General features: G+C 41.7%; 1 protein-coding gene and 1 long non-coding RNA gene across 3 annotated transcripts in view; one reads left to right on the top strand and one right to left on the bottom strand.

Annotated features, from left to right (window-relative positions):
• The window catches only part of LOC144313413 (uncharacterized), a 78903-nt gene extending 65790 nt beyond the window's left edge, over positions 1–13113 (top strand). Inside the window, exons 2-3 of the long non-coding RNA XR_013379070.1 lie at positions 12236–12312; positions 12767–13113. This is a non-coding gene — a long non-coding RNA (uncharacterized LOC144313413). The remainder of the gene's footprint in view (positions 1–12235; positions 12313–12766) is intronic.
• UST (uronyl 2-sulfotransferase) overlaps positions 1–27071 on the bottom strand; it is a 304369-nt gene that overhangs the window by 38063 nt on the left and 239235 nt on the right. For both annotated transcript variants that reach the window (XM_077896447.1, XM_077896449.1), the window contains exons 6-7: positions 20238–20335; positions 18140–18297 (exon numbers count right to left, since the gene is read on the bottom strand). In XM_077896447.1, coding sequence (XP_077752573.1) covers positions 18140–18297; positions 20238–20335 — 256 coding nt within the window. The remainder of the gene's footprint in view (positions 1–18139; positions 18298–20237; positions 20336–27071) is intronic.

The following is a 27071-nucleotide window of genomic DNA, read 5'->3' as shown; positions in this document are numbered from 1 at the left end:
AGGGAGGAACTCAGCCACAGTGACAAGTCTCATGACTATGAATTGGGTTAATATCTATAAAGTGCTCACATGCTGCCTGGCCCATAGCAAGTCTGCTAATAGCGTTGGCTAAGTAAATGACTAAGTTGCCTTTCCCTATCAGGAAATTTCCTTCTCTGGGAAGGATGGGCTTTCCTTATGTTTGACCACTTTTGTACAACCGATGGCTACCCAAGTTCTTATGGGAATGTCGGACTGTATCTCAGGGTGAGGAGAAGCATCGTGCATCATTCATTCACGGAGCAAAAAAAATGTTTCTACTATAGCCTATGAGTAAGACACCGGAGATAGGGAACTCAGTTCATAAAAAAAGAATCTGGGAAGAGGAGGTCTTGGTAGTCTTTACCGGAATGCTTCTGAGCCCTTAAAAAAGCTGTGCCATGGAGCTGAGTTCATCAGCCTCCGGAGGAATGGCACAGCCTCCTAATGGGGATGCATGCCAGAGAACAGCCTGAACCAAATGCCTTTCATGTACTGAACTACATAAAAAAGATTTTACTTTTATAATGCTTATCTGCTAATATCTGGAGATACTTTCCAGGAAAACATACAAATAAACATGAGATCAAAATAATGGAAACAAAGAATTACACAGATAAGAATTAAAATTCTGTGCTGAAACTGTATGAGATATAAATGGAATAAAACTAGGCTTCAATAATCTATTTAAAAAGTGACTTAAATATCTTATAGTTAAGGTTTGAGTTATTTGAGTTGGAAAGGTAGAAGGCTACATGAAAAAGAGACAGTATCAAAGTTTTTCTCATGCTCTGACTGGCCTTCAGATTTAGGGATTGTGTGGAGAGGACATCTGGTCCCTTAGTAGGCCCTTCTACGTGTTTGCCCCAGAAATGCACGGTGAGTAACTGTGCTTTATGTGGTCTTCCCCAAAATCTGCCAGGCAGGGGTATCTGAAAGGAGATAAGGATAGGAAAAAGAAATCCAAGCAGACATGTGATGAAAAGTGTTCCAGGGGTGCCTGGCTGACTCAGTTGGAAGAGCATGCGACTCTTCATGTCAGGGTTGAGTTTGAGTCCCATATTGGGTATAGAGATGACTTAAGTAAATGAATTTTTTTAAAAAAGTGTTCTAAAGTGATCTATAGTAGTTGTCATGGGCAATTAGGAAGGTAGGTGTCATGGTCCCTGTCTTCAAGAAGCTCCTACAGAGCTAATGGCAAAAAGGATGATGCTTCTATTTCATACAAACAACTTAGGCTGTGTAAGCCCTGCCCAAAGGAGCCACAGTGACAGTTTCTTCTTGATTCCTTACTGTTTAACTGTCCCCTCTTCCCACCAGCCTCTTTTTTTTTTTTTTTTAAACCCTGAGCATGAAAGTGGAGGCCACAAAACATGGTGGAGAGAGCACAGGTTTGGAGCCAGACTGGCTTTGCCCCTCGCCAGCTGTGAGATCTCTGAGACAGTCCTTTGACTGGACATTTTTCCTCCTCTAGCTTTCATACCTAGCTCGTCGTGCCACTCTGACAACACCAATGTGCATGTAGAGCACGTGGCATAGTGCCTGGACTTGGCCAGGCTGTAATACACCGTGGCCACTCGCAATCCACATTTATTACAGTAAATGTAGACGATGTGGAAAAGTCTAAAGGAGAAAACAAAAGCTATCTAGAATCCATAAGTATAATTAACAACTACTGATCTGTTGGTGTCCTTTTTCTTCCAGTTTGTTCTTCTAAGCGTATTGTGTGTGTCTGTATGTGTACTATAAACATATATAAATACTGTATAATATAAATATGATATTATGTCTGATTTGTCATTGTTTTTGTTTTTCACTAACAATTCTTCCAAATAAAATACCAATAGCCTCATGATATTTCACTGTATTGTTGCAAAGTCACTTATTTAATTTCCTCCAAATGTTAATATTTCTTTTTTTGCCAGTTCCTTCATCCAACAAAGACAGATAACCTGGTGGAGAGGACAGTGCTCACATTTGTTCAAGTCCAGACTCTGCTACTTGTTAGCTGCTTTGAAAGCGAGCAGATCTTATTTATCATCACCGAACCTCCAGGCCTTCATCTGGAAATAGGGATGAGGAGGATTTATACCTAGTTTCCTAGGACTGCCATAATAGTTCCATAAACCGGATGGCTTAAGACAACAGAAATGCATTCTCTCACCTTTTGGAAGGTTAGATGTCCAAAATCTAAGGGTCAGCAGGGCCATACTCCCTCTGAAGACTCCAGAGAAGACTCTTTCCTGTTCTTTCTAGTTTCTGACTATCCCTGCTGACAATCTTTGGTGGTCCTTGGCTGTGGCAGCAAAACTGCCATCTCTGCCTCCATCCTCAAATGGCCTTCCTTCTTCCCTGCGTCTGGATATTTCTTTCCTTATAAGAAGACCATTGGATTTAGGGTCCTCCCTAATCCAGTAGGACCACATATTAATGTGCTTGTATCTGTGAAGACCTCATTTCCAAATAAGGCCACCTGCACAGATTCAGGGTTAGGACTTCAACATATCTAGTTAAGGGACATAATTCAACCCAAAACACTACCTAATAGAGTCGTGAGGGAAAAGTGAGCCAACATAATTCCAAAGTACTTTGCTAACTGTAAAAGTGCTATCCTAATGTGAATTGCTACTTTTAAAGGTTTTAAGGTCAAAAAGGCACCAGCTTTAGGAAGGCAGAGTTTCAAAGTATCATACCTCTTTGAGTTGGGGTGTCTGGCCATTACCTTGGAGCAGTAGTTTGAGTTTTGAAGCCAAGAAAGCAAAACCATATGGAAGAATCATGGCACTTCATAAGCCTCAAATGCCTTAGGTACGGTCTTGTTGACTGGATGACCTTCCAACTGGCAGCCCACAACAGTAAGGGAATAGACAGCAATGTTTCTCAAACAATCTCTGGCTTATCCCCCCATAATCTATTTCAGTTTGATGCTTTTATAAACTATAATATGAGTGAGTTTTGAGAAAAGTGATCACAGTCATGCCGAATTACCATCCAAGTTTCTAAAGCCTTACTCTCAATTCCTGCCCTTATCTTATCATGAGCTGGGAGCGAGCAGCTTGAGGACTGGCACTGGTCCCCGGACCACACTTTGAGAAACAGTGGTCCGCCACAGCCAGGGCCACTGCAGAGCCAGGGGCCCTGCTGGAGCCTGGTCACACTCCCAGGCCCCTGCAGAGGGCAGCTCACGGATTCCCAGCCTCCACCCCCATTCCGGGGGGCATGCCTGGCTGGGGAAAACAAACACACCTCCCACACCTGAGTCCCAGTGTTTTCTTTGAGTTTGTTTTCCCACTGACTGACTTTCCCTTCAGTCTGGGCTTTAAAAACAGCTTTCTGAGTGAATGCAGGCGAACTCAGCAGTCCCACACCACGGCTCATATGGAATGCATTTAGAGAGGGGGAAAAACTTGAACAGAGTGGTTATACGATTTTGAACTGGCTCGGACATGGCGTGGCTGGAATTTCAGAGCTGGCTTTTGTTTGCATTCGTCATGAAACATTTGTTATATGAGCTGCTGCTACTGTTACTAAAGCAGCTGCTGCTGAGAAACCCCCTCAATGGCTGCTTTTCTTTGGGACTTTAGCTGACTGACAGCGTTCACCAACTGAGGGCCTCGACTCTCCCATCCGGATGCCTTTGCCACTCTCCTTGCATAAGTTAAAGGAGACACATCCCCCCGAAGTGACACATGACAGCATACGAAATGGAGACACCTGTTTCCGCCAAGTTCCATGGAACGTGATCTTTGGGTGGTCATACGCTCTGCCTCTGACAATGAGAGTGTCTTTTTATCAGTTCTTAGAATTTGCTTTATCTCCCATCAAAGAGATCTCCACTATGGCCTTGATTTGTCTTCAAGGTAATTTTTCAAACAGTAGTTTGGAACTTCATTGTAGTAACATCATAACATCATTCAGTAAAAACCCAATGGAATTTAATTGATAAATTACCATGAAGGGGTCTAGTTATTGGTTGCTTTACTTTAGAAATCCCACCAGTACTATAATCCCCAGATACAGCTGCTAAAGATGGTGTGATGGTCCAAGTCACATTGTGGCTACGTAATGAGAGAAACGGCTGTAATGTACCTAACATAAAACCAGTAGCAGGATCTTAAAGTTCAGGTAGTTAGAACAAGTCTTAGCAACTGCAGTAGGCTAATTACATGCCTCCAACTCCTCTCCTTTGAAAATCTACAGTGACAGTGAAAGATCATACTCTTATCAAAGAATGCAAGGTCCCACGGAGAGCTGGAAAAGGATGTCAAAACTGGAGAAGGATACTGGTGGAAAACAGACCTCAACCACTTGCTGGGAGATGAAAGCTGATGAAGGAGGACACTGGATGAGGCAGAGCAGAGGAGCACACCTGAAGTGTTGCAGTGAAGACGTACCTCAGGGGACATGAGTTCTCTTTGCTCCGCCCCTGAGAGTCAGAGTGGGGTGCCAGGTGTCTCAGATGGGAGAGCTGGATATGAGGTAAGCAGTCTGGGTATGAAGCAGTTGGGCCTCAAATTCCCTCCACAGCTGCATGCAGCCAGGTATCTTGCAATGATTCTCTCTCTCTAAGGGAAGTTCCTCATATCCTGGGAACTGTGGGATTAGTCTCCACAGAATTTGGGCAGAGGCTCCAGACTAATTTGCTAACCCAGAGGAAAGAAGGGAAGAGTGCGGGCTAATATAAGAACAACCAAGTGAATGTTGCATTGAACGTAGACCTTCAGCTCCTGTTCCAACACCAGCCACCAGATGTTCACTCCACTCTCTTATCCCACCTCACCTCCCATCCCCCAAGCAGATGTTCTGAGAATTCTTCAGTGGGGAAACTGAACAAACTCCAGAGAAAAAAGGACCTACAATCACTAAAAAATGTTTTTCCAGCAAAACTTCTATTATTATTTGATCAGCCCAAGTGGAGTCCATTAGTTGATAAGCCTCCCTCATTGCACAACATTTCCAATGAGCTTTTTAGTGCTTCACCCTTAATATAAATTCTGACAAAGATTACCATAAGAAAGACCTTAGTCCAAAAAAGAGAGGTCCAAATATCCAAAATAGTAAAAAGGAACCTGGAGCAAATAGAGACAATGCAGGGGATAGGTGAAAACATTAAAAAAAAAATCTCTATAATTTTCAGAGATTTAAGATGATGTTGCATTCAATAAATAAGAAAAAGATATTATATAAGAAGAAAAAAGATTACAAAAGAGTTCTTAGAAAAGAGAATATTCAGCAGAATGAATGGAATAGAAAATGAGAAACTCTTCCAGAGGGAAAAAGTAGAAGAGATGAAAACTAAGAGAGGCAAAAATAATAAAGTAAATAGAAAAAAATGAATCCAGGGGCTCAAATATCTGACCAACAGCATTTCATAAAGGAAACAGAAAATGGTAGCAATAAAATCATGTAAGAAAAAAAAAAGAAAAAGAAAAGACATGAGTTTTAAGCTTGAAAATAACCATTTATCAGCTGTGGCAACTTTGTTCTAGATATGTCTCCATAGGCAAGGGAAACAAAAGCAAAAATAAACTATTGGGACTTCATCAAAACAAAAAACTTCACAGTAAAGGAAACGATCAAGAAAACTAAAAGGTAGCCTAGGGAGTGGGAGAAGATATTTGCAAATGATATATCTGATAAGGGGTGAGTACCCAAAACATATAAAGAACTTATACAACTCAAGACCCAAAAACAAATGATCCAACCTAAAGAAATGTCTAGAGAGCAGACATTTCTCCAAAGAAGACATACAAATGGCCAACAGACATGGAAGGATGCTAATCATCATTCATCATGAGGGAAAGGCAAATCATAACTACAATGAGATCTCACCTCACACCTGTCAGAATGGCTAAAATCAATGACACAAGAAACAAAAGGTATTGGTGAGGATGTGGAGAAAAAGGAATTCCACTGTTGGTGGGAATGCAAACTGGTGCAGCCACCGTGGAAGACAGTGTGCAGGTTCCTCAGAAAGTTAAAAATAGATCTACCCTATGAACCAGCAATCACACTACTTAGTATTTACCCAAAGAATACGAAAACAATAATTCCGAGCTATACACACACCCTTATGTTTATTGCATCATTATTTACAATAGCCATATTATGAAAGCAGCCCATGTGCTCATCGATTGATGAATGCATAAAGGAGATATGGTATATGGTATACACACACACAAACACACACACACACACACATAGAGGAATATTATTCAGTCATAAAAAGAATGAAATCTTGGGGCACCTGGGTGGCTCAGTTGGTTAAGCATCTGACTCTTTATTTCAGGTCAAGTCATGATCTCAGGGGTGTAAGATCAAGCCCCACATCTGGCTAAGCACTCAGTGTGGAGTCTGCTTGAGATTTGATCTTTCTCGCTCCACCCCTCCACCCCCACTCATGTGTGCACACTTTCTCTCAAATAAATAATAAAAAAAAAAATCTTATTGAAAAAGAGAATGAAATCTTGCCAACTGCAATTACATGCATAGAACTAGAAAGTATAATGCTAAGTGAAATAAGTCGGTTAGAGAAAAACAAATACCAAGTGATTTCACTCATATGTGGAATTTAAGAAACAAAACAAATGAGCAAAAGGAATAAAAGAGAAAGACAAATCAAGAAGCCGACTCTTAATTATAGAGAACAAACTGATGGTTACCAGAGGGGAGAGGGGTAGAGTATGGATTAAATAGGTGAGGGGGATTAAGGACTGCACTTGTGATGAGCACCAGGTGATGTATAAAGTAGCTGAAACACTATATTGTACACCTGAAAATAATAAAACACTGTATGTTAAAAAACTTGAAAAAAGTAACTATATACATATATATACACACATATATAAAACTTACGTGTGTGTGTGTATATGCATGTGTATGTATGTATAAAGCTTGAGTATTCAGCAAACTGAGGCATACTGTAAAATTTCATAACCAGAATACAGAGAAGACCCCAGGAAAGAGAGAGAGAGACAATGAGAATGAGAAAGTCATAGAGAAAGAAGTGAAATATAACATTAAGCTTTTTAGACATTCAACGACTCAATAAATGTATCTTCCACCCATCTATATCAGGAAGCAATTTGAGAATATCTTGAAGTAAAATGAATGATTAAATCAAGAAATAAGATCTTTGGAATTCAGGAGACCAGGAACCCAACACAGAAATGTGTTAAAGAGAAGTTGCAGGGAGATTCTGAGTAAGTATCAGCTCAGATTGAAGTAGGAAGTTAAAGAGCTCTGGGTGGGAAAAAGGGAAGGAGTCTTGGGGTGGGGGAGGTAGGAATGGCAAATGGAACTAATGTTCTTATCTGGTAATAATATTGAAAATATCAAAAATAGTATTGATACAATGGATGTGACAGCATATATGAAAAATTTTGGTAGGTGCAAATAAATCTAAACAAATTAAAAAAACTGAGGCAATAATTAATTCCAGGAAAAACAATAAATTGTTCAAGAAATGAAATATAATCATGGTGTACTACTTGGATCAGCAGCCAATAAAATGTATGTAGTCACAGTAATATAAACAGGACTACACATCTAAAATGTGGATATAACCATATTAGGAGAATGGAGGACAGAGGAGGAAGTAGAGTTGAGGGTGATGGAATAAGAAAACTAAATAATGTCTGGAAGTAATCAATCAAGAAATAGTAGCCTGTGCATACTAGTTATAAGTAGTGTGGTGATTATCAGAAGTAACAGCTAACTGTGCTCAAGGCATTTGCTTCTGGAAAATCCAACTCTGTGATGGGTATGGTTGGAATAGGAAGCTGCTGCTTGTCATTATACATCTTTTTGCATTATTGGATTTTTAACTTTATGTACACATCACTTTAATAAATATAGTTTTAAAACAGGGAAATAAAATTCTAGGAACACGTGTTTTTGAAAAATAGCTCAACCAGGGTCTGGCTGTGACAATACAGCAAAAGTCCCTATGAGCACAGGGTGAAAACTGGGAGCTAAGTCTTTCCAGTCAGAGTATCTGAAACTTCCACTTGACAAACAAAACTTTCCTATTTTCATCAGTGGGGAATTATGCTGGATTTCTCCATGGGATGGTGGACAATGAAATAAATGTGCTTAATATAACCCACAAGGAACCACGAAATGCAGCAATGTTTTGTGCATCTTTGGACAGGTATGTTTTCAGTTTTTCACTGTATTCTCTCACAGTTCAACACTATTTGCAAGATGTGAAAAGTTAGAGCATTGTATGTTGATACAAATGCCTGAAATGTTAAAAAAATCAGATGATATTTTTATTTGAAAAAGATTTAGCTGAACAAAAATAGAAGCTTCCATTGTAAAGTGTTGAGTCATTCAGAATGGGTAAGGATTGTACTTCATCCCAGCTGGGGGTACATTTTATAAGCAAAGAATGTCAGAGAGGCTAGGCCAGGAGCCAAGGGTACAAAGAGAGTTCTGAAATGCTCTGTCTGGGCCTTTTGCACATCACCACATGAATCTGTAGTGTGGGCAGGGACCTTGGCAGTTTGAGCAAGAAAGATTAGTAAGATCACAGGGTCTTTTATGAAGATCAACGATCACCCCTGGGGGTCAGGTCTTTCTTTAATCTTTGCTCAGGCTGTAGAAGCATTTTAGCTCTGTGGAGTTATCAGGGAAATCCAAAAATTGAGACTCTGGTGACTAATCTGCCCTCCCCCTTAGTAATGCTCTTACTCAGTGCAAAGCATATTCCTGTCAAGCTCAACTAAATACTGCTCAAAGTAGAAGTGATTAAGTTCTCAAGTAGAAGAAATTCACCTTTAAACACAGAAGAACGCTGGTACCTTCACCACAAACCCAGATATTGTTAGGCAGTTTTTTGTTTGGGGAAATGAATCATAGGAAAGAAAACTGTACACTCCTCTGCCTAGCCACACAGTAGGGGGCATCTGGGGTTCTCCAGATGATGAGGTTGGGACACAGAGGAGATCGATTTCTTGGGATGTGTAGTGTGGGAGGCAGAGGCTGAGGGTGACGGTTCTGGAAGGATGATCCCAAGGGCTTCCAGCTGGGGATGCCTGGGGACCCACCCAGCTCAGACCTGGGTCAGGGATTAACTGGTAACAGACAGGAAGTCCATGTGGGTAGGCAAAGGGCTGAATCTGGTGTCTGTAGACAAGTGGTGGGGGCCCCTGGGACAGTGCAAGGCGTGCAGCCAGTGGGTGCCCCCGGCCTAGAGGGTGCTTGGATCTTAGGTTGGGAGACAGGAAGAGAGCGAGGAGGAAGAACCCTAGTGGTAGGAACATGGGGACCTGGCAGTCTCCTGACACACTGCTAGGAAGTGAGGGGTTCTTGGGTGGTGGTCAGCCTTGGCAGAGGGCAGGGGACTGGGGTGGGAGTGGGAGGTTGACACATGGCCCTCTGGCAACTGTGGCTTGGCTACTGGTTCTGAGATTAGTATGTGTGACTCAGTTCCAGGTTGTACCACACAGAGAGTGGAGGCTGCTGAAACTCTTCCTGCCTTGGGCGGGACTGTCTTAGCAGCAGCAGGATGACTGAGCTATGAGGAATGAAGCCCTCCAGCTCCAAGAGGCAGGGTCTGCAGGCAAGGGCCAATGTGGGCTGGGCCATCCCCCTGTGCACCCCCGCATTCCAGGCAGATCTGCACCTTCATCCCTCTTTGCCTACACTCATGTTATTTTCCTACCTAGAATGCCTCCTTCCACAACCATCTGATGAGAACCCTTCTAGGCCTGGCACAAATATCTTCACTAGGAAGTACTTCCCAGCCCAATTTGTGATGGCTTTCAGGCTTTCTTGATCTTTGTAGCACCCTTCCCCAAAACTGGCGTATTGCAGACACTCAAACATTTGCCGAATATGTTTGTAGAATTTTTCTGGTATTTTCAGGTTATATCTGCTATTTAAATGCTAGTTTTTCACAGAAGAGAGATACTTTTGGAAAGTTATCACTAGAAAATCAATGTGAATTAGGTCCTATTTTCCCATTATTCTTAAATAATAAAACTGAACATGCTTTCTCCTGGAGGAGGGATGGTACTAAGGCAAATTAATTAGCAAGTGGAAAACAAATACATTTAAATATACATAATTCAAGGTAATTATTATTTTCAACAAAATGAACAATGATAGTTGAAACGGGTCAGAAGTATACATATACTTCTTTTACAAATATATTACATATATATGTATATATACAATGCTGCAAATATAGCTTTCATAAAATCAATTAAACACCCCTGAAGGCTTAGTCTTTGTAAAAAAGTGATGTCCTTATAAGTAAATAAAGCTACTGTGGTTACAGAGTTCTCTTCAGCAAGCATTCACTGAAAAACCCTAAGTGTCTGGGAGTTCATTTAAAGGAATGTTCATATTTATATGTTAATTCAAACTATTTACTCAGCAGCTACAAATGAAACAATTACAGGTATTCAGTTTTAGTTTTTAGATACTGTTTTAAAGGTCTAGCACTAAGTTCCCTTTTAACCTCCCACCCCCGACCATGAAGGTATCAGGTGCTGTCAAATGGATCCATTTTCTTCTAGTGGATTACCATACACTGGCTTATGATAATACCTTAGTGATCTGACATTTTCTGACATCATATTCCTTAGTGCATAGACCATATGTTAAATAAATATAACCTCTGGATTTTATTTTTAAGCTCTTACCTTCAACTGCAATACATACTAGGAATGCTTAATACCTACTAACCTCTGAGTTAGTGATTAACTATAAAGAATCACAGGTTTATGGTGTCAGTGGTGATTCCTGGGACAGAAGCTCAAATGTCTGTGGTCACTTAGGACTTAGGCCACTGCAGGCAAGTGGCTCAATCTCCTTGAATCTCAGTTCCCTTGTTTAGAAAATGAGACAAAAATTTTGTCTTCCTCAATCTCAGAGGATTTGTGAAGAATCCAATGAGATCTATATGAAAGTGCTTTATAAACTGTAAATTGCTATGCAAATTATTATTATTTAGGAACTGTTACTGCTTTTCTGATCCAAGGCTATTCACTCAGAGCTGGCTGCACTATAAAAAGGAGTTTAGCTCTTTGAACATGAATGGATGCAAACATAAACACACACATACACACATAATCTAGTACCAACACGATTAATATCTGAGCCCAGGACATGGCTGGTGAACAAACAAATATTGGTGGAGAATACTGATGGCAGATGAGCCAGTAGCAAGCGGGGTCCTATTTTTATAAATGACAGTTGAGTTCTTTAAACAACTTCATTGGTCTCTGTAAATGGATAGCCTGAATTCCTCCCAGCCATAACTTGTGTCTCTATCAGGTTCCAGAATATTTTTGAATTTCATTGTAGCACAAAAGCAATAGGAAGTGGCAAATAACAATGGAAATTAAAGATTAAAGACAGCATCTGTTTAATCCAGACATTGCAGAATGATGGATTATTTTTACAAAACCAGAGTTTACAATATGTATTTCCTTAACCCACATAAAGTTATTGGATTGTAAAACTCCCTCTACCCCCACTCCAATGGCTCTCCTCTTATGTAGTTTGGACTACTGCAACCAATTGTACTTGGAATCCTTTTGATATCTGGGGTTCCATGTTTAGTCCCCAAACTGGGCATAATTATACATCTGTGTTCAGGCATTATGTAAACTCCTGTCTGCAGATGCAAACTGTATGAGGAAACTACACGCACGTCCTTAAGAAAGTGGAGACACTGCCACCTGCTGGACGAAGCTTATTAACAGCAATCTAAAAATTTTGCACAAATGAAAGTTTTTCAAGAACTTAATCTTAGGGTCTTACTTAGAATAACATCCATTAAATCTCTGGACACCCAACCTATATCTACTAAATATCATGGGATATAGCAGTCTGAAAAATTCAACATTCAGCACAAGTTAATGGTAATTACCCCCAATCATATCTCAACAGAGGCTTTCATTTTAAAGTTGAAACCTTCACTCCCTGATAATTCTGGCAAGAGTTGAGGTATAAAAACGGATAATTTAAAAAAATCCTCAATGACTTGGAGGATGTGTGTTTTCAGCTTCTGAAGGCATCACTGTGGTAATATTTCCAATACACTTATTCCCTATACTTGTTACAGAAATAGAGTATTAGCCAGAATGTAATTGTTCCCTCCTCCTAAATCAGAAATACTATTTCCTAAAGGTGCACAATTTTACAGGTCAGTTGTAACTGTCAAAATAAGTCAAGGCTCATCATATATTCTCTTTCTCTCAAGATGTAGAGGTTACAAAGACAACATGATGTCCTGTTTCTCATAGACACAGACCCCGTTTTTCTCCTATGATGTGGCTGGTAAGTGAATAGCTAATTATTGAACTCTTATCATATGTGAAGCTCTGGGTTTAAGGCTCTACATGGATTCGATCAGTTGTGTCTCATGACAGCCCTGTGAAGTAGATATTGTTCATGCATCTTTTTAAAAAATATTTCGTTCATTCATTCATGAGAGACACAGAAAGAGAGGCAGAGACCCAGGCAGAGGGAGGAGAAGAAGGCTCCATGCAAGGAGCCCGATGTGGGACTGGACCTCAGGAATCTGGGATCATGCCTGAGCTAAAGGCAGATGTTCAACTGCTGAGCCACCCAGGAGTCCCTTGTTCATGCATCTTATACAGATGGGGAGACCGAGGCTCAGAGGGATTCTACTTTGCCTGTGGTGACAGCAGTGAAGGAGCAGCTTTAGCAGCCAGGCTCTCCACTCCAGATTCTGTGCTCTAACCATTATGATATCCCGCTTTCTTGACAGAAACGTATACTGTACGGAAAGAAAGGAATGGACACCGTGACCAGAGACTTTGAGATGGCCACCTCCATATCATTACCTATAGGGAAGAGGAGCTTCTGAACCAATATCCCTCCATCTAGGATTCTGTTATGTCCTCTAGGTGGCGATAGCCACCATCGCTTAATTTGGAAATTAGCAAGGCAATGGGGACTGTTGGACTGTTGTGCTTGGGGGAGGGGAAGTACCCTATAATTGTGCTATCCAACAAAGGTAGGACATGCAGCCTTCAAATATTCTGCTTGATGCTTTAGTATCAAAATAAGTCAGCCTTTAGAGATCAGCCACCAAATACACATTTACCCTGGGTCGTGTGGACAGAACCCTGGCAAAAAAGAGGACTAGAGGCTCCTGTAACTCCTAACTCAGTGTTCTTCCCTTAAAGAATGGCTGTTCTTTATGATACAGAGGCAAAGCTTTAATCACTTAGTATTTGTTTTAGACCAATCTGGCATTTTTATTGTTTATGAATGAACACTTGAATTTTCCCTATAGCATACTATATTAAATTTCCTCTTCTACATATTTGCTATTATTTTCTATGTAAATGTCCTCAGATTTGAATACTGCAATGCACACGGACTCAGAATACATACTATACTCCTACTGAGAGGTCAAAATAGCATTCAAGCATAGTAAAAGAATATTTAAATTTGTACTCTATCTTGTTTCTAAAAATATTTAAATAAGAATATTAAAAAACCCCAAAGCGCCCAGTTTATGAATGAACTCTGCAGAGTTAGTATGTAAGTCATTTGTTTGGAATTACACATTTTTCCTTTGTAATAGTTGGTGGCCAGAGTCTCAAAGCAGCCCACAGAAGTCTAGGAAATTCCCTACTGTGGCGCCAATGTTTACATTTATAATGGAACAAAGTTGAAAATGAATGCTGATGTAATGTTAGTAATGGAAAGTATTTAAAATACAAGGGAAAAGAATTGGACACATCAACTTTCCAGTCTCCAGGCAGGGGAAAGGTAATGGGAGTTAATGTTAGTTCATACAGTTCCAACGTCTGGGTGCTAGGTGGCGCTATTGAACTATAACAGCTCGGTTATTTGCCAAGCCAAGGGACATTCATTTAAGCAATGTTCCTATCACAGATATTCACATGTTCTCTGTCTTTATTTAATTTGTTTACTTATTTTGGCTCCTAACACCACTGTGATTTTAGCTCCTAAAGAAATTACGACTAAGAAAAATATTGGTGGCTCACAGTGTGTCAGTTTATAAGAGCGAAGGTGAAAAAGCATGAACAAAATACTCACGGCTTAGGAACATGTGAGTTCTGTCCCTTCCACATTTTGGTTTTTTTCTTTTTAAAGTATTTTACTTACTTACTTACTTACTTATTTATTTATTTATTCATTCATTCATTCATTCATTCATTCATTCATTCATTCATTCATTTATTTAAGAGAGAGAGAGAGCGTGAGCATGAGTGAGGAAGGAGGGACAGAGCAGACTCCCCATTGAGCAGGGAGTCCAAGGGAGGACTCCATCCCAGGACCCTGAGATCATGACCCAAGATGAAGGCAGACGCTTAACTGACTGAGCCACCCAGGTGCCCTTACTTCCATATATTGAAGCCTTTCCATTTCTCTGGGCCACCTCCAGTTTCTTATTTTGAAAATAATGAGCAAATACAATTAAGACTAATCAATAAACAATTCAGACTGTGTAGGCTGAACAAGTGAGGTCGGCTGCCTTACCCTGTACACTTGTCTGGGGCTTGGTTCTCCCTAATTCAAACTCAAACCAAGGTTGGGTGGTATTTACTAAGTGCCCCGCACCCCTTCCCGGGGTACTTGCCTACACATCAGCAACTGCTCCCCAGGCTTGTAAGAAACATCTGAGCAGGATCCCTGGGTGGCTCAGCGGTTTAACCCCTGCCTTCAGCTCAGGGTGTGATCCTGAAGTCCCAGGATTGAGTCCCACATTGGGCTTCCTGCATGGAGCCTGCTTCTCCCTCTGTCTGTGTCTCTGCCTCTGTGTGTGTGTGTCTCTAATGAATAGATAAATAAATCTTTAAAAAAAAAAAAAAAGAAACATCTGAGCATGTCTCTTGGTTATTCACATGCTAAAATTCATTTTTTATTTTCCTCTGAGTGCTTACTATTAGAAATTTCTTCTGAGATATGCTAAATGGGTCTCTGCAGAATGCAAACATTAATTTAAAAAGCTATTGTTTTTAATTCCTAAAAATTAAGTTTCTCAAATATTTTTGGAAGGAGCCAAATTTACTTGTCAGCATACTCTCCAATAAGAAATGAACAGGGTGGGAGCAAACAGTCAAGCAGTTATGTAGAGAAGTTATCAACTTCCCTATATGGTGGGTTATTGAAACAAGTAGTACTGTTTGGAGGAAATTAAGGAATATCATTCCTATCTAGAATAAGTGACAACCCGTTTGACAAACAGACATTACTATTTTTACCGGCACCCCACACAGTTACTGCTACTAGTGCTTTTTCTTCAGGAGTGAGACGGATCTCAATGTGTTTTGTATTGCTGGAAGGGAATTACTAAAAATCAGCACACACCTGCATTTTAAAAAATAACAGGACAAGTGCCAGTGAAGTTTGTGCACCTCAATCCAGCTCTATGGAATTAATCTATGATGATTTAAGGGTCACTAGATCCTTCAGTATCTTAGGTTTTAGTTTTTCTTCCCTTTGTTCTCTAGGCTATTCAGTTATAAGATTCTTTAATAAAGGGCAAGAGTGATGATTTTAGTGTGCCATAATCCAAGGATTTAGACTAAAAATGTGCTGATGAGACAGCTCTGGTATGAAATCACAGAAATGACTTGTGGCCACTGTTCCTTTAATCTGGCTGACACCAACATGTGGTTTTCTTATGCTGGTCATGAGAAAACAGTACAGGTGCTTCAGCTTCATAGAGGCTCAAATACATTGAGAAATGGGCTGGGAGTGGATGCTCATTTCCCATCCCCTGGTCCCCAAGGATGTGGCACTCCTTGAAACAGAGCAAGTGTGGAACTGCTTGGCCTTCAATGTCACCACAAATCTCTCCAGAAGATGCCCAAGAGACTACAAAACATGGTGGAAAGTCCTGAGCAATCACTCCAGGGTTCAATTTGTCAATGCAGGCTGTGTGGCAGCAGAGAGAGGTATACTGGGGTGGTATTCAAAGTATGTGGCAACCAGTTCACCCAGGACCTGAATTCAGAGTTCACCAGCTAGGCCAGAGTTCTGAAGATTCTATGCCCATGAATTACCCCTTTTGTTACTTTACTGTTGGATGGGGGGAAGAGGTGGTAAGGGGCAGCCAGGGTGGCAGGTGTACCTGGAGGGTGGTCGCCGCACGCAGTATAGCCATATTTCACTATTTTAACCACTAATACAGCTGGATGGTGTGAACTGGTCATGTGTTGGCTCCGGTCCTAGGGAAACCTCTCATCCCACTACATGGGAGTATCAGAAAACCCTTACCATCTCTAAGGCAGCAAGCTTCAGAGTATTTAATATACTGCTATACCAAACTCAAAAGGATGAAAATCTTTAAATTATAGGTGGAAAGATGGTGGCTAAAGTCAAAAGAGCTAATAGTAACTCAATTTTCAGAAATATGTTCTACTTCAATTAACATGCTTGTAGATCATGGACCAAGGCCCAGTTTTTGAGAAGGCACATATCTAAATGGAGAAAACAGCTAAGAGGTCAAGATGATAGATTCTGACAACAGCAGGTAAGCGGGCTCTTTGGGCTTAAGGTTTTGATTTGCGGTTTATTTGTTTTTAAGAAGAACAAAGATAAAAATACCCTCACCTAAATTATCAGGCTCACACCCCAGATACTGACTTTCCGCGTGCAGGGCTATGGCACCTGTGAATGACACCAGTTCCTGGTCTGAGGACAGACGATGTATGTGATGTAGACTCACCAAAACTCTTCTCAAATGCTGAGACAAGAGTGCCTTCACTTTTTTTTTGATGACCACGTGTCCGCAGGATTTCGTTCACCTTTTATCTCCTACTGTGTATCACACATACATGCACACTAACATGTGCACACCCACACACACTCATGCACACATGCATGCTCTACAACAAGATAAAGCCAAAGAGTGGAAATAACAATGAATAATCTAAACCTTTTCTTCAAAAAAGTCTAATTTAGTATAAGACCCCACCTTGCACAAAGACTCGAGTTTATGCTATCTTACAGAGCTAAAAATTGGTCATGGCATGGCTCCTTAAATCCTTTAATTTGCCCATTGTTGAAGGGTCAAAGGAAGGCCTAGTTTCAAAAAGTGACTAGGGCTTATTATGCTTCTAGCTATTCAGACCACATTTCCTGTTGAGGAGACACACCTGCAGGGTACACGTGAAGGTTCGCAGTCATGTTCCCATGTGTAGGTACGTCATCTCTGAATAAGGGAGCTGAGACACTAGGACAGCATCCACCCACCAGCCATGTTCCTCCTGCAAACCCCTGGTGGTGGCAGGGCCACCTTATGTGACAAGATCTAGGGCAAAGGCCAGTTCACATGGGCATCAGCACCTGCCAATGATGCAGGTGTGGTGTGAGGTCCAATGGGAGGCAGCAGGGCTGCGTTTGGGGTGGCCTTTCAATCTGCTCCTCATTTCTATAAAGCAGAAGACAGCTTCCCATTTCAGGATGACAAAACAAGACAACAAACAGATCAGTGAATAAGTATGCAAGGCTTGTTGTGGCAGCAGTAGATTAGGGAGAGCCGGAAAGAAACAATGTTGTTTGCCTTTCTCTCAGGATAAAGTAATAATGAGAAAAATAAATGATGGATTTCTGAGAGTAATTATATTTACAGTGACACTATGAGCAACCTTTGCAATTGCTCTGCTGAATATTCCATTTCTTGCTTCTATCTAGAAACCACTCCGTTTGTTAGAATAAAATCATAATTGCATTTTCAATTTGCTCCTCTACCTATTCTACTGCTAGAATTTAATACGCCAGAGTGCTTTGTCAAATGGAAATAGGGCCCAGATACTGTATCAAACGGTGGTTCCCATCAGTGGACCCCAACATGGGCACACCTATTCATGGGTGTACCCCAGCAATACCCATAGGACAGGGTCAATGCGAATGTTACCAGCTTCACTTTCCAAAGAGAGAAGAGGAACCATCAGGCTTTTCAAATGTGGCACGTTTAGGTTGGGACCTGATGCTCCAGGTTTTGGAATCTGTATGTCGTGGTTATAACCTTCCTTTGCAAACCAGGGCAACCTCTCTTCATTATCAGAAGAGAAGCTTTCACCCCTTTATTGGCCTGAGTCCTGGTCAAGGCGAGTAACCCTCGAAACGCCGAAGACTTTGCTGCAAACGGAATTACCTGGGTCTTTGTAGATACTGAGCACACCCTTGAAGTAATGAGGTAAAAATCTTTCCAGTAAAAGCAGCACATCTTCCAACTCTTCAAGAATCCCCACAAGCAGGAAGTTTTCATTCACGTTCAGTTTTGCTCTTTCAAGGGCCCACTCACCAGGCTCCCTTTATGGATATAAAAATGATTTTTCAATCAGAGATTCATTTTCAAAAGGCAGCAACAACATGCTAGAAAACATACCTCTTCTACCCACCCCCTGCCATTTGAATGGGTTCAAATCCCATTTCCTCCAAGCACCTGGCCCTGACATGGCTGTCACTTGCCTTTCCTACCTTCTGACCACTACCACATTTGCCTGTGGGCAGTGCCTTGCCCAGGGCCTCAGGGGCCCTCACTGAAAGATTTGTTAGAAGAATTACAGACAAAGGTAGGTAGGTCCTATAAACACTAATCAAGGGGCGATTAGAATGGCTTTTTAATAGAAGAAGCAAACCAATGAGGCTAGAGATTTTGAAATAATGAAACTTACTGATAGGGTATTTCTATAGAAATCAAAACAGTATGAGGTCATGTCTGTTCATCATCTGATTTTTTTAAAGACTTTAAAAACAAAGGTGTGTTTGTTTGCTTGTTTAAATTACAGAAGGAAAACAGCCTAATCTCATTCGCAAGACAGGTCTCTGAGCTAACAGCATCTGAGTGAGTCGGAAAGGACAAGAGTCACAGGAGCTGGGCTCCAGGCCTGGCCGGCATTTACCGTCCAAGGGAATTGGGGCAAGGCAGTGTTCTCTTTTTGAAAAATTATAATCATAGCCCTTGCCCAGCTCAAATAATTGTCAAGGTGGAACAGGGGGGCGTTGTGAGAGAGTTTTGAAACTCATCATGTGTGTCCCAGGGTAAGGCATCGTGAGTACTCTCCTCAAGATTAGGAAATATATAATTTAAGAAAAATACTTGAGGGAGTTAGAATCATGTTTCTTAGAATAAATATCTTCACTGTGACAGAAAGTGAGTCATCTGGCCCCAAATCTTCCCAGTGTTTGAAGCACTGACCGTGAACCAGGAGACATTTATACAGGGGTGAGGGCTGGAGGAGGGAGGCCTCCTGAACTCAGGAAGTTTATGATAAAGCAGAAAACCGACACTTTTAGTCCGAGAAGTTATACTGTAAACAAAGTCCCGTGTTCCAGTAAACTCAGCAAAGCAGCAATAACAACACACATAGTAATTAAGCAGTGATCAGAGTGCAAGCAGAAAGGACAAGGGATGGGCTGCCCTTCAGAAATAGTTTCTTATCTTGGTCTTTTCAGAAATACACTGACCTTCTCATCAATGTTCCTTTTGGGGCAAAGCATCACTTCTGGTAGCAGGCTTATTTTTCATTACATGAGGATAATATTCATTGTGTGTTACTGTCATTTCTTTTCAAGGCTACACGCTTGTCTAGTACAATGAATTCAAACCATAGCTAGACTAGCACCAGAATCATCTGTGTCCTGCCTCAGAGACTCTGACGACATGGGGAGTCCTGGCCAGTGCCCCAGGGATACTGATGTGGGAGGTGAGCAGACCACACTCCGAAGCCTAACTAAGTCATATTCTACAGAAGCTCTTGCATCCAAGTAAGGTTGAAGGGCAATCACTAGAAAGTACTTTTTCTACTAAGAATATCTCCTGGGAGAGACTATTGACTTTTGAGTGTGAGCACCCAGTATATCAGACCTAATTATATATAATAGGGAGGTTAGAATAGTTGCTGATGGAATCCAGAACACTATGGAGGAGCAGGCTGGGAGCTCACCCCTGGTCTCGACTCTTGAGCAGTAACAGGAGTTAAAATTAAAAAATGGGTTTGGTTGGCATTCCAGTTACATATCTTTATGGGGTGGTCCCAGGGCCTCTGTCAGACCTTGATCTGTTAATTTCTTCAATTATAGGACACTCAGAGTCTCCAATGCAATCTTTAAAGATTATGGTAAACATAAACTGAATTCCAGAAGGCTGAGAGACTAGGCATACAAGAGATTGCCACACAGTGCCAGCTGGTGGCTTTCCTGCTACTGTTCTCCACCTTAGCATGCCACAAGTCTGTTTTAGTCTTTACCTGCATCTGGGATGCTGTCCACAAAAATATGGAATGATGTAAAATAATCTGGGGTTGGAACACTCAGGATAGTTTTCAAGAATACACTCATTGATATCCTAGAAGAGAAAACACAGCAGTGAGATGTCTGGCGGTCTCTGCAGTGCTTTGTCAAATGCCATACAGGGTAAGTGAAACTGATACTTAAATTACATGGGCAAGCCTTGAGAGGATTCATAGATCTCATGACAAAACTTTCCTATTGCCTTTCTGCCTCCTGCTCCACTGGCCAGGTGCACATGTGGTCTGAGCATTTCCAGGAGTGCTTGTTCTGTTGAGTAAATTACATTTGTGCATGTCCCAGTGGCCTGACATCTTCAGCTAGATGACAAGCATCTTGACAAGCACTTGTCAAGTGCTTGACAAGCACTTCTACCCAGAGTACTCATGACCCACTGTAACCCAGAAGTTCCCAGCCAACTGGTATACAGTTGGCACTTAACAAATATATGTTGAGTGAATCCAGTGTGGCCTAATTTTTAATTCATTCATTCACTTAATCAGAGATCTCTCTATAGCGAACCCTATAGAAATGTTTCCCTGAATATCCATACATCCAACAAATAGTAAGTACCTACAGCAGTCACATAAAGGACTTTGTAGATTTTGGACAGGCTATAAAATATTTTCTAATGTCTTATTAGGTTAGACAGTGACAGGATGTTTGTATATATTCTCTCACTTTCAAAGGCAACACTTGAGATTTCCAGATTTTCTGTTTCTCTTCTTGAAGTTGAAGAGCGTGTCTCTGTTACTTCAAGAGCTTACAATGGCTTAGTGGGTGAAGAAAAAGTCTAAAAATCAACTTTTATGAGGTGGATTGTACTGGATACCCTAGAAAAGACATGTCTGCTTCTTAAGTATTTCTAAGAAGAAACGATAACCCAATTTACAAATAAACCCAACAGCTATGGATGTTTTTCCAGAGACAATACTGGCAAGTCAGGTCAAGAGGGGACGTAACTCGAAAACATGGTTGCATCGTTGATGAAGTTTATGAATCAGCTGATGCTCCATATCTGATATGATTGGGGTAGGTGGTTAGTTACTAAAATGATTTTTAGTTCAAGTTGGAAATCACAAAAATGTACCATAAGCTTTTTTTCCTTTTTTAAATTTTTTTCTAATTATTCTTTCCCTCTTATACTTCTTTGGTTTATACACCAATTAAATAAATTACACAATTACAATAACAATTTCAACTGGAATAAACAGATTCAGCAACAAATACTCTAGCTAAGTACTGGAGTCTCCTGTGGGAAGCAGGGCTACACAGCTCCCAGGGAAGAATATACTAGAAGCCAATGGAGTACATCTGTCCATCCAGCCATATGTTAAATGAGGGGTGATGAAGAACACTTTATTGTGTATGAAAATCCAGTAAAAATGCATGATGTTAGACCCAAAATACCTTTCTAAGAAGAATCTGACACAGAGGGGGTATATAGATCTTCCTCAATTTATGATGGGGTTACATCCTGACAAATCTTTTGGAAGTTGAAAATCTGTTAAGTTAAAAATGCACTGAATACACCTAACCTACCAAACATTGCAGGTTAGCTTAGCCTACTTTAAACATGCTCAGAACATAGACATGAGCCTGGGCAAAATCATCTCACACAAAGCTTATTTCATAATAGGGTGTTAAATATCTCACATGATTTATTGAATACTGTACTTTAAGTGAGAAAAAGAACAGCTGCATGGGTGCAGGACGGTTGAGTGCGTAGAAATTGACGACACCCCGGAAGGCATGGCCAACTGGGAGCTGTGGCTCACTGCTGCCCAGCATCATGAAAGAGGCTCCTCCTGAATATTGCTAGCCCAGGAAGAGATCCAAACTAAAAATTTCAAGTGCAGTTTCTACTGAACGTTTGCAGCTCTTACATCATCCTAAAGTCAAAAGATCATCTGTTGAACAATGTTGAGGACCACCTATATAAGGATATTCATTACTAGAAGATTATTACAACAAAATATGACTCAAATGTTCACTCATAGGGGCTTGATTCACTGAGAAGTTATGGCACATTCCTACAGTGAAATACTGGGCACCTGGGAAGGAGGAGGATCTACAGGTACTGTCCTGAAAGTGTCTGTGATGAATTTTCAGATGAAAAACGCCGATTACAGGACCATATGAAGATGTAGGACACTATGAAGATAAGCAAATATGTTTGCATTAACACAAACATATCTAGAAGGATAAAGACTGAACTGTTAAAAGTGGTTATTTCTGGCAGTAGGTGTGAAAGGTGGGAATACACTGAACTTTGACTTAACTCATTTCTGAAATGTTATTTTTACTATAAATGTTGTTTTATATAAAATATCTTAAGTAAAAATTATTTTATATAAAGGCTACTTTTATATCTTATATTTTACCTTTCTCATCAGAAAAGGGGGCTTTGCATGTTGTAAAACAAATCGAGGCTTGTGTGGGAGGATGACTGTGTTTTGCTGGAGGATGCTCTGACCTCCCTTCCTCCCTCAGAGTCTGTGTGATGTCTGGCAGCCGGCACCCCAGGGACCTGACCCTTAGGTCAGAGGGACCCCATAACTAAGCTGCTATCTGTGGGAGGGAGCCAGGAGCACAGGGGATCTCTGGCCAGGGCTAGGGTGATCAGAGGCAGAGGATCTATGGGCTAAGGTGGAGATTTCACACCCCAGGCCTTGAGCAAATTGAGTAGTGGTTTAGAGGGTGTTGAGAGATGTGGCCAATACGCAGTCACTGCCCTCCCCCCCACTGCCGCCCTGCCCCAGAGACCTGCACTAAAGGGAGGGGCAGACAACAGAGCCTGCCAAGGCTGCCCAGAGACTCCACAGCACCTGTGCTTCTCCAGAGATCACTTTACAGTTTCCTTTGAATAAGAACTGTGTCATTATTTGTTTAGGTGGCAAGTCTACGAGAACACAGACTGTCCACAGTGTCTCCAGCACTTAGCACCCGGCCTGGAAAAAGCGGGGGTGCAATAAATATTCAGTGGATAAATGAACAAATGGTAGCAGAATAAAGCCAGGACACACAGCCATGAGTCTGTCCCCAGTGATCCTGGCCTGGAGCTTACAGGAGTGGGCAGAGGACATTAGCTGGTGGGGGTGGGAAGGGAGAGCTGAGGACGTGCAGGGACAAGGCCATTTCCCTGTTGGAATCCACAAATAACCCTACAAGGTCAATTTATGGGAAGACATAAATTCCTAGTTTAAGAAATGCCGTTAGCAGTTTTTCTTTTCTTAGATCAAGGCATGTCCTGGGGGATTTGAGTTCCATTTGAGCCCATTAGAGGTTGATGAATGGTGTTGACCACAACCATCCTATGGAAATGCTATGGGAGGACATAAATAAAAGATGATTCAGGTGGAAGGTCAAACGAAAGGAATCAGAAAGTGAGCCGTGAAGACCTACACGTTGAACTGCTACAGCTTAGCCACAGTGATCAGTGACACTTCCCAGCAGCTCAGGGACGAGGGGCCTCAGGAAATCGCTTCTAGCCACTCACAGGGGCCACTCTCATTCCTGGGCCCGAGACCTTCAGTGAGTGGCCTTTCATGTCCAGGGTAGCTGAATGGGACAGGTGTCAATGCAGCTGCTCACACAGTGTCCTGCTCTGACGGGTATCACTGATTCCTTGGGACCAATTGGGTTCTCCCTGTGTTGATGGTTTTGTTGTTGGCATTAAGGCTTCACTATCCTGTGTTGTGTTAGTCACCTTATTACACTGGCGTTCTTTTAATATATATATAATTCTTTATATATATATAGTTCTTTTAATATATATATTATTGATTTGCTCCTGTAATGAATATATATTCATTTAAATAATTATGCATTTAAATAATTATGCACATTTTTTTTCTTTCCATGCAGTGCTTCTAGGATAAGGTTTTTCTAAACAACTTTAATCCTTATTGAAGATTAAAAGCTTTGCTCTAGGATGGTCATCATGGTGATGACTTTAGACAAGCTGACCCTCTTGCTAGCACTTGCTCTGATTTGGTCATCTGCCTGGATATTGGCATCTGCCATGGGCCCCCCACAGTGCCCTCCCCTGCTCATATCTAGCCCTCTTTTAAGATTGGGTCTGAATGTAAGACCCCGCTCTGCTCATATTCTCATGTTATTAGGGAAATGAGACATTCTCTATAAATGAACATCCCAGATAACTAAGGGAATCCTTTTAATTGCCAAAACTACCCCCCAAAAATAGATGGATTGTGTTAAAATTTATTCTGAAGTATACTGTTTGAGAGAGTGTACACTTCTGCACTCTAGGGTTTTTTATTTTTTAAGATTTTTATTTATTTCTTCATGAGAGACACACACAGAGAGGCAGAGACATAGGCAAAGGAAGAAGCAGACTCCCTGCAGGGAGCCTGATGTGGGGCTGTATCCCAGGACCCCGGGATCACAACTGGAGCTGAAGGCAGACACTCAACCACTGAGCCACCTAAGCGTCCCATAGGGTTTTTGTGTATGCGTGTGTATGTGTGTGTGGAGGGGTTCATCTTCCACTTTAATCTTACAGGGAAATCGTCTTTTATTGATTTGCTCCTATAATGTTTCACAGGATGGACTATGATGAGCAACTCTCACCTTCTGAGTGCCAAGGGGGGCACTGTGGGCTCACAGGAAGGGCCACCTGCAACATCCAGACCCTACAGTCACTCCTGACTCTCTCTCACCTGACTCCATGTCCACTCAACCACCAGGCCTTGCACTGGTTTCCTCATTTGCATTCTCCGCCCTGCTCCACACCCTGTTCAGCACCTCTCTGGCTAGTTCTATCTCTTCCTCCTCCAGAGCCTTCTCCCTGAACGCATTCTCCCCAGCCTCAATAACTGAGCTAAAATGCACATTCATCCATGTCAGTCCCCTGTTCAAAACCTCTGAAGGATTGTTACTCCCAATACAGTGGGAATAGCAATCAGTTAGGGCACCTGTTAAAAATGCCAATTCCCTGGTGCTACTTGCAGTGTTTGATACAATAGGTTTGCTTGGGACATGGCTTCGAATTGCACTTTAAAGAACCTCTGATGATTCTGAGAAGAGGTCACACTCCATGAGCCGCCAACACTATACCATTAGGTGATTCCTTGCCTTTGCTCCTCCATCTCCCTTGCCTGGGATCTCTTTCTGCCTCCTCCCCTGGTCCCAGCAGCAGGCCCATGTTTTAAAGTGCAGATTCTAAGTCATATCCCAGACAAACCTATTGTATCAAACACTCTGCAAGCAGGGCCAGGGAATTAGCATTACTGGCAGGATATTAGCACATAGTCCCCCGACACTTGTCATTCAGGTCAAGGGAATGAAGGCAGCTTTGACCATGGCTCTCTTCCATCCTGGCTCTTCACTGCCAGCCACATCTGGGACAAGCTATGGTGCCGCCCAGCATGGCACATCCTCCCCACCATTGGCTGGAAAAGTCCCCAGAGCTGGGTATGCTCCCAATATGCCCTGCTGGTAGCCAGAGGTCTGCTGTCAGTAGGACTCTGTAATGATGTCCACAAAAAGATTCCCATTCAGACCCAATCCCATTTGGTGTCCCAAAATGATCTTACCTCTGACCCCTTGTGAGGTCTCCTCCATGTGTCACCATTTGCTCCCTCCACATTTGGGGTTGCTCTAGAGATGAGACCCTGCCCTGGAGTAGTGAGTACTCCCTCCTCACACTCCCAGCCCTGCTTCCTTCTCCTCACCCCATCTGGCCAGGGTCCTGCAGGCCTCATGCCTGCTTCCATCTGAGACAGAGAGTTGCCTGTTTCTTTCTGTGCAGAGAACTTGACAAATGCTTCCTCTCCTGGTTTTAATTTTGGAAAGAGTAGAAGGATTGAAATCCCAGGTGGGGCAGCCCAGGTGGCTCAGCGGTTTAGTGCCGCCTTCAGCCCAGGACCTGATTCTGGAGAACCGGGATTGAGTCCCACATCGGGCTCCCTGCATGGAGCCTGCTTCTCCCTCTGCCTGTGTCTCTGCCTCTCTCTCGGTCTCTCATGAATAAATAAATAAAATCTTAAAAAAAAAAAAAAAAAAAGAAATCCCAGGTGGAGTTAATCTTATCACAAAACGTGAACTTAGATACTATTCATATTTTATTTATCCTTTTATAAGATAGCACCTTGTCTAAAAACTACTGAATTGAAAAAAGATTGTTGGTGTTTTTATATAGCTCCCCACCAATAACATCAGCTTTGTTTGTATGGCCTTGAAGTTTAGAAGACAGAGTTTCTGATGCTTTTAGCAGCACAAACCTTGGGAAGCCGCATGCAAAGCTCCCCAAATGAGGTAAAGGAGATTTGGGTTTTAGTCTCAGCTTTGTGATGAATTAGCTGTGTGTCTTTAGCTAAATCATACTATCCAGAGCCTCAGTTTCCCCAATCTGCATAACACAGGGCTGGACCATATAATCTCAGTCCATGAAACTGTATTCATGGCTCTGTTCCTCAAATTAACTAACTCCGAAGAACAGTTTTGTAATCGGGAGATCTAGAAAAAGTGGTAATTTTTTTTTATTTCAAAGTTTATGACCTACTAAAAGCCTTTCACTCAGCATTTACCATCTAAACTCTTCACCTTTCAGGGGCACCTGGGTAGCTCAGTGGTTGAGTATCTGCCTTTGGCTCAGGTCACAATCCTGGGGTTCTGGGATTGAGTCCTGCATTGGGCTCCTTGCAGGGAGCCTGCTTATCCCTCTGCCTATATCTCTGCCTCTCTCTGTGTCTCTCATGAATAAATTTTTTAAAAATTTAAACTTTTCACCTTTCAGGGAAGGTAGAGAGAGAAAGCACTGAGGTTGGTAT

The sequence above is a fragment of the Canis aureus genome, chromosome 1 (assembly GCF_053574225.1).
Source record: "Canis aureus isolate CA01 chromosome 1, VMU_Caureus_v.1.0, whole genome shotgun sequence".
Classification (NCBI taxonomy): domain Eukaryota; kingdom Metazoa; phylum Chordata; class Mammalia; order Carnivora; family Canidae; genus Canis; species Canis aureus.
The sequence above is the reverse complement of the archived record's forward strand: the minus strand, read 5'-3'. Positions and strand labels throughout refer to the sequence as shown.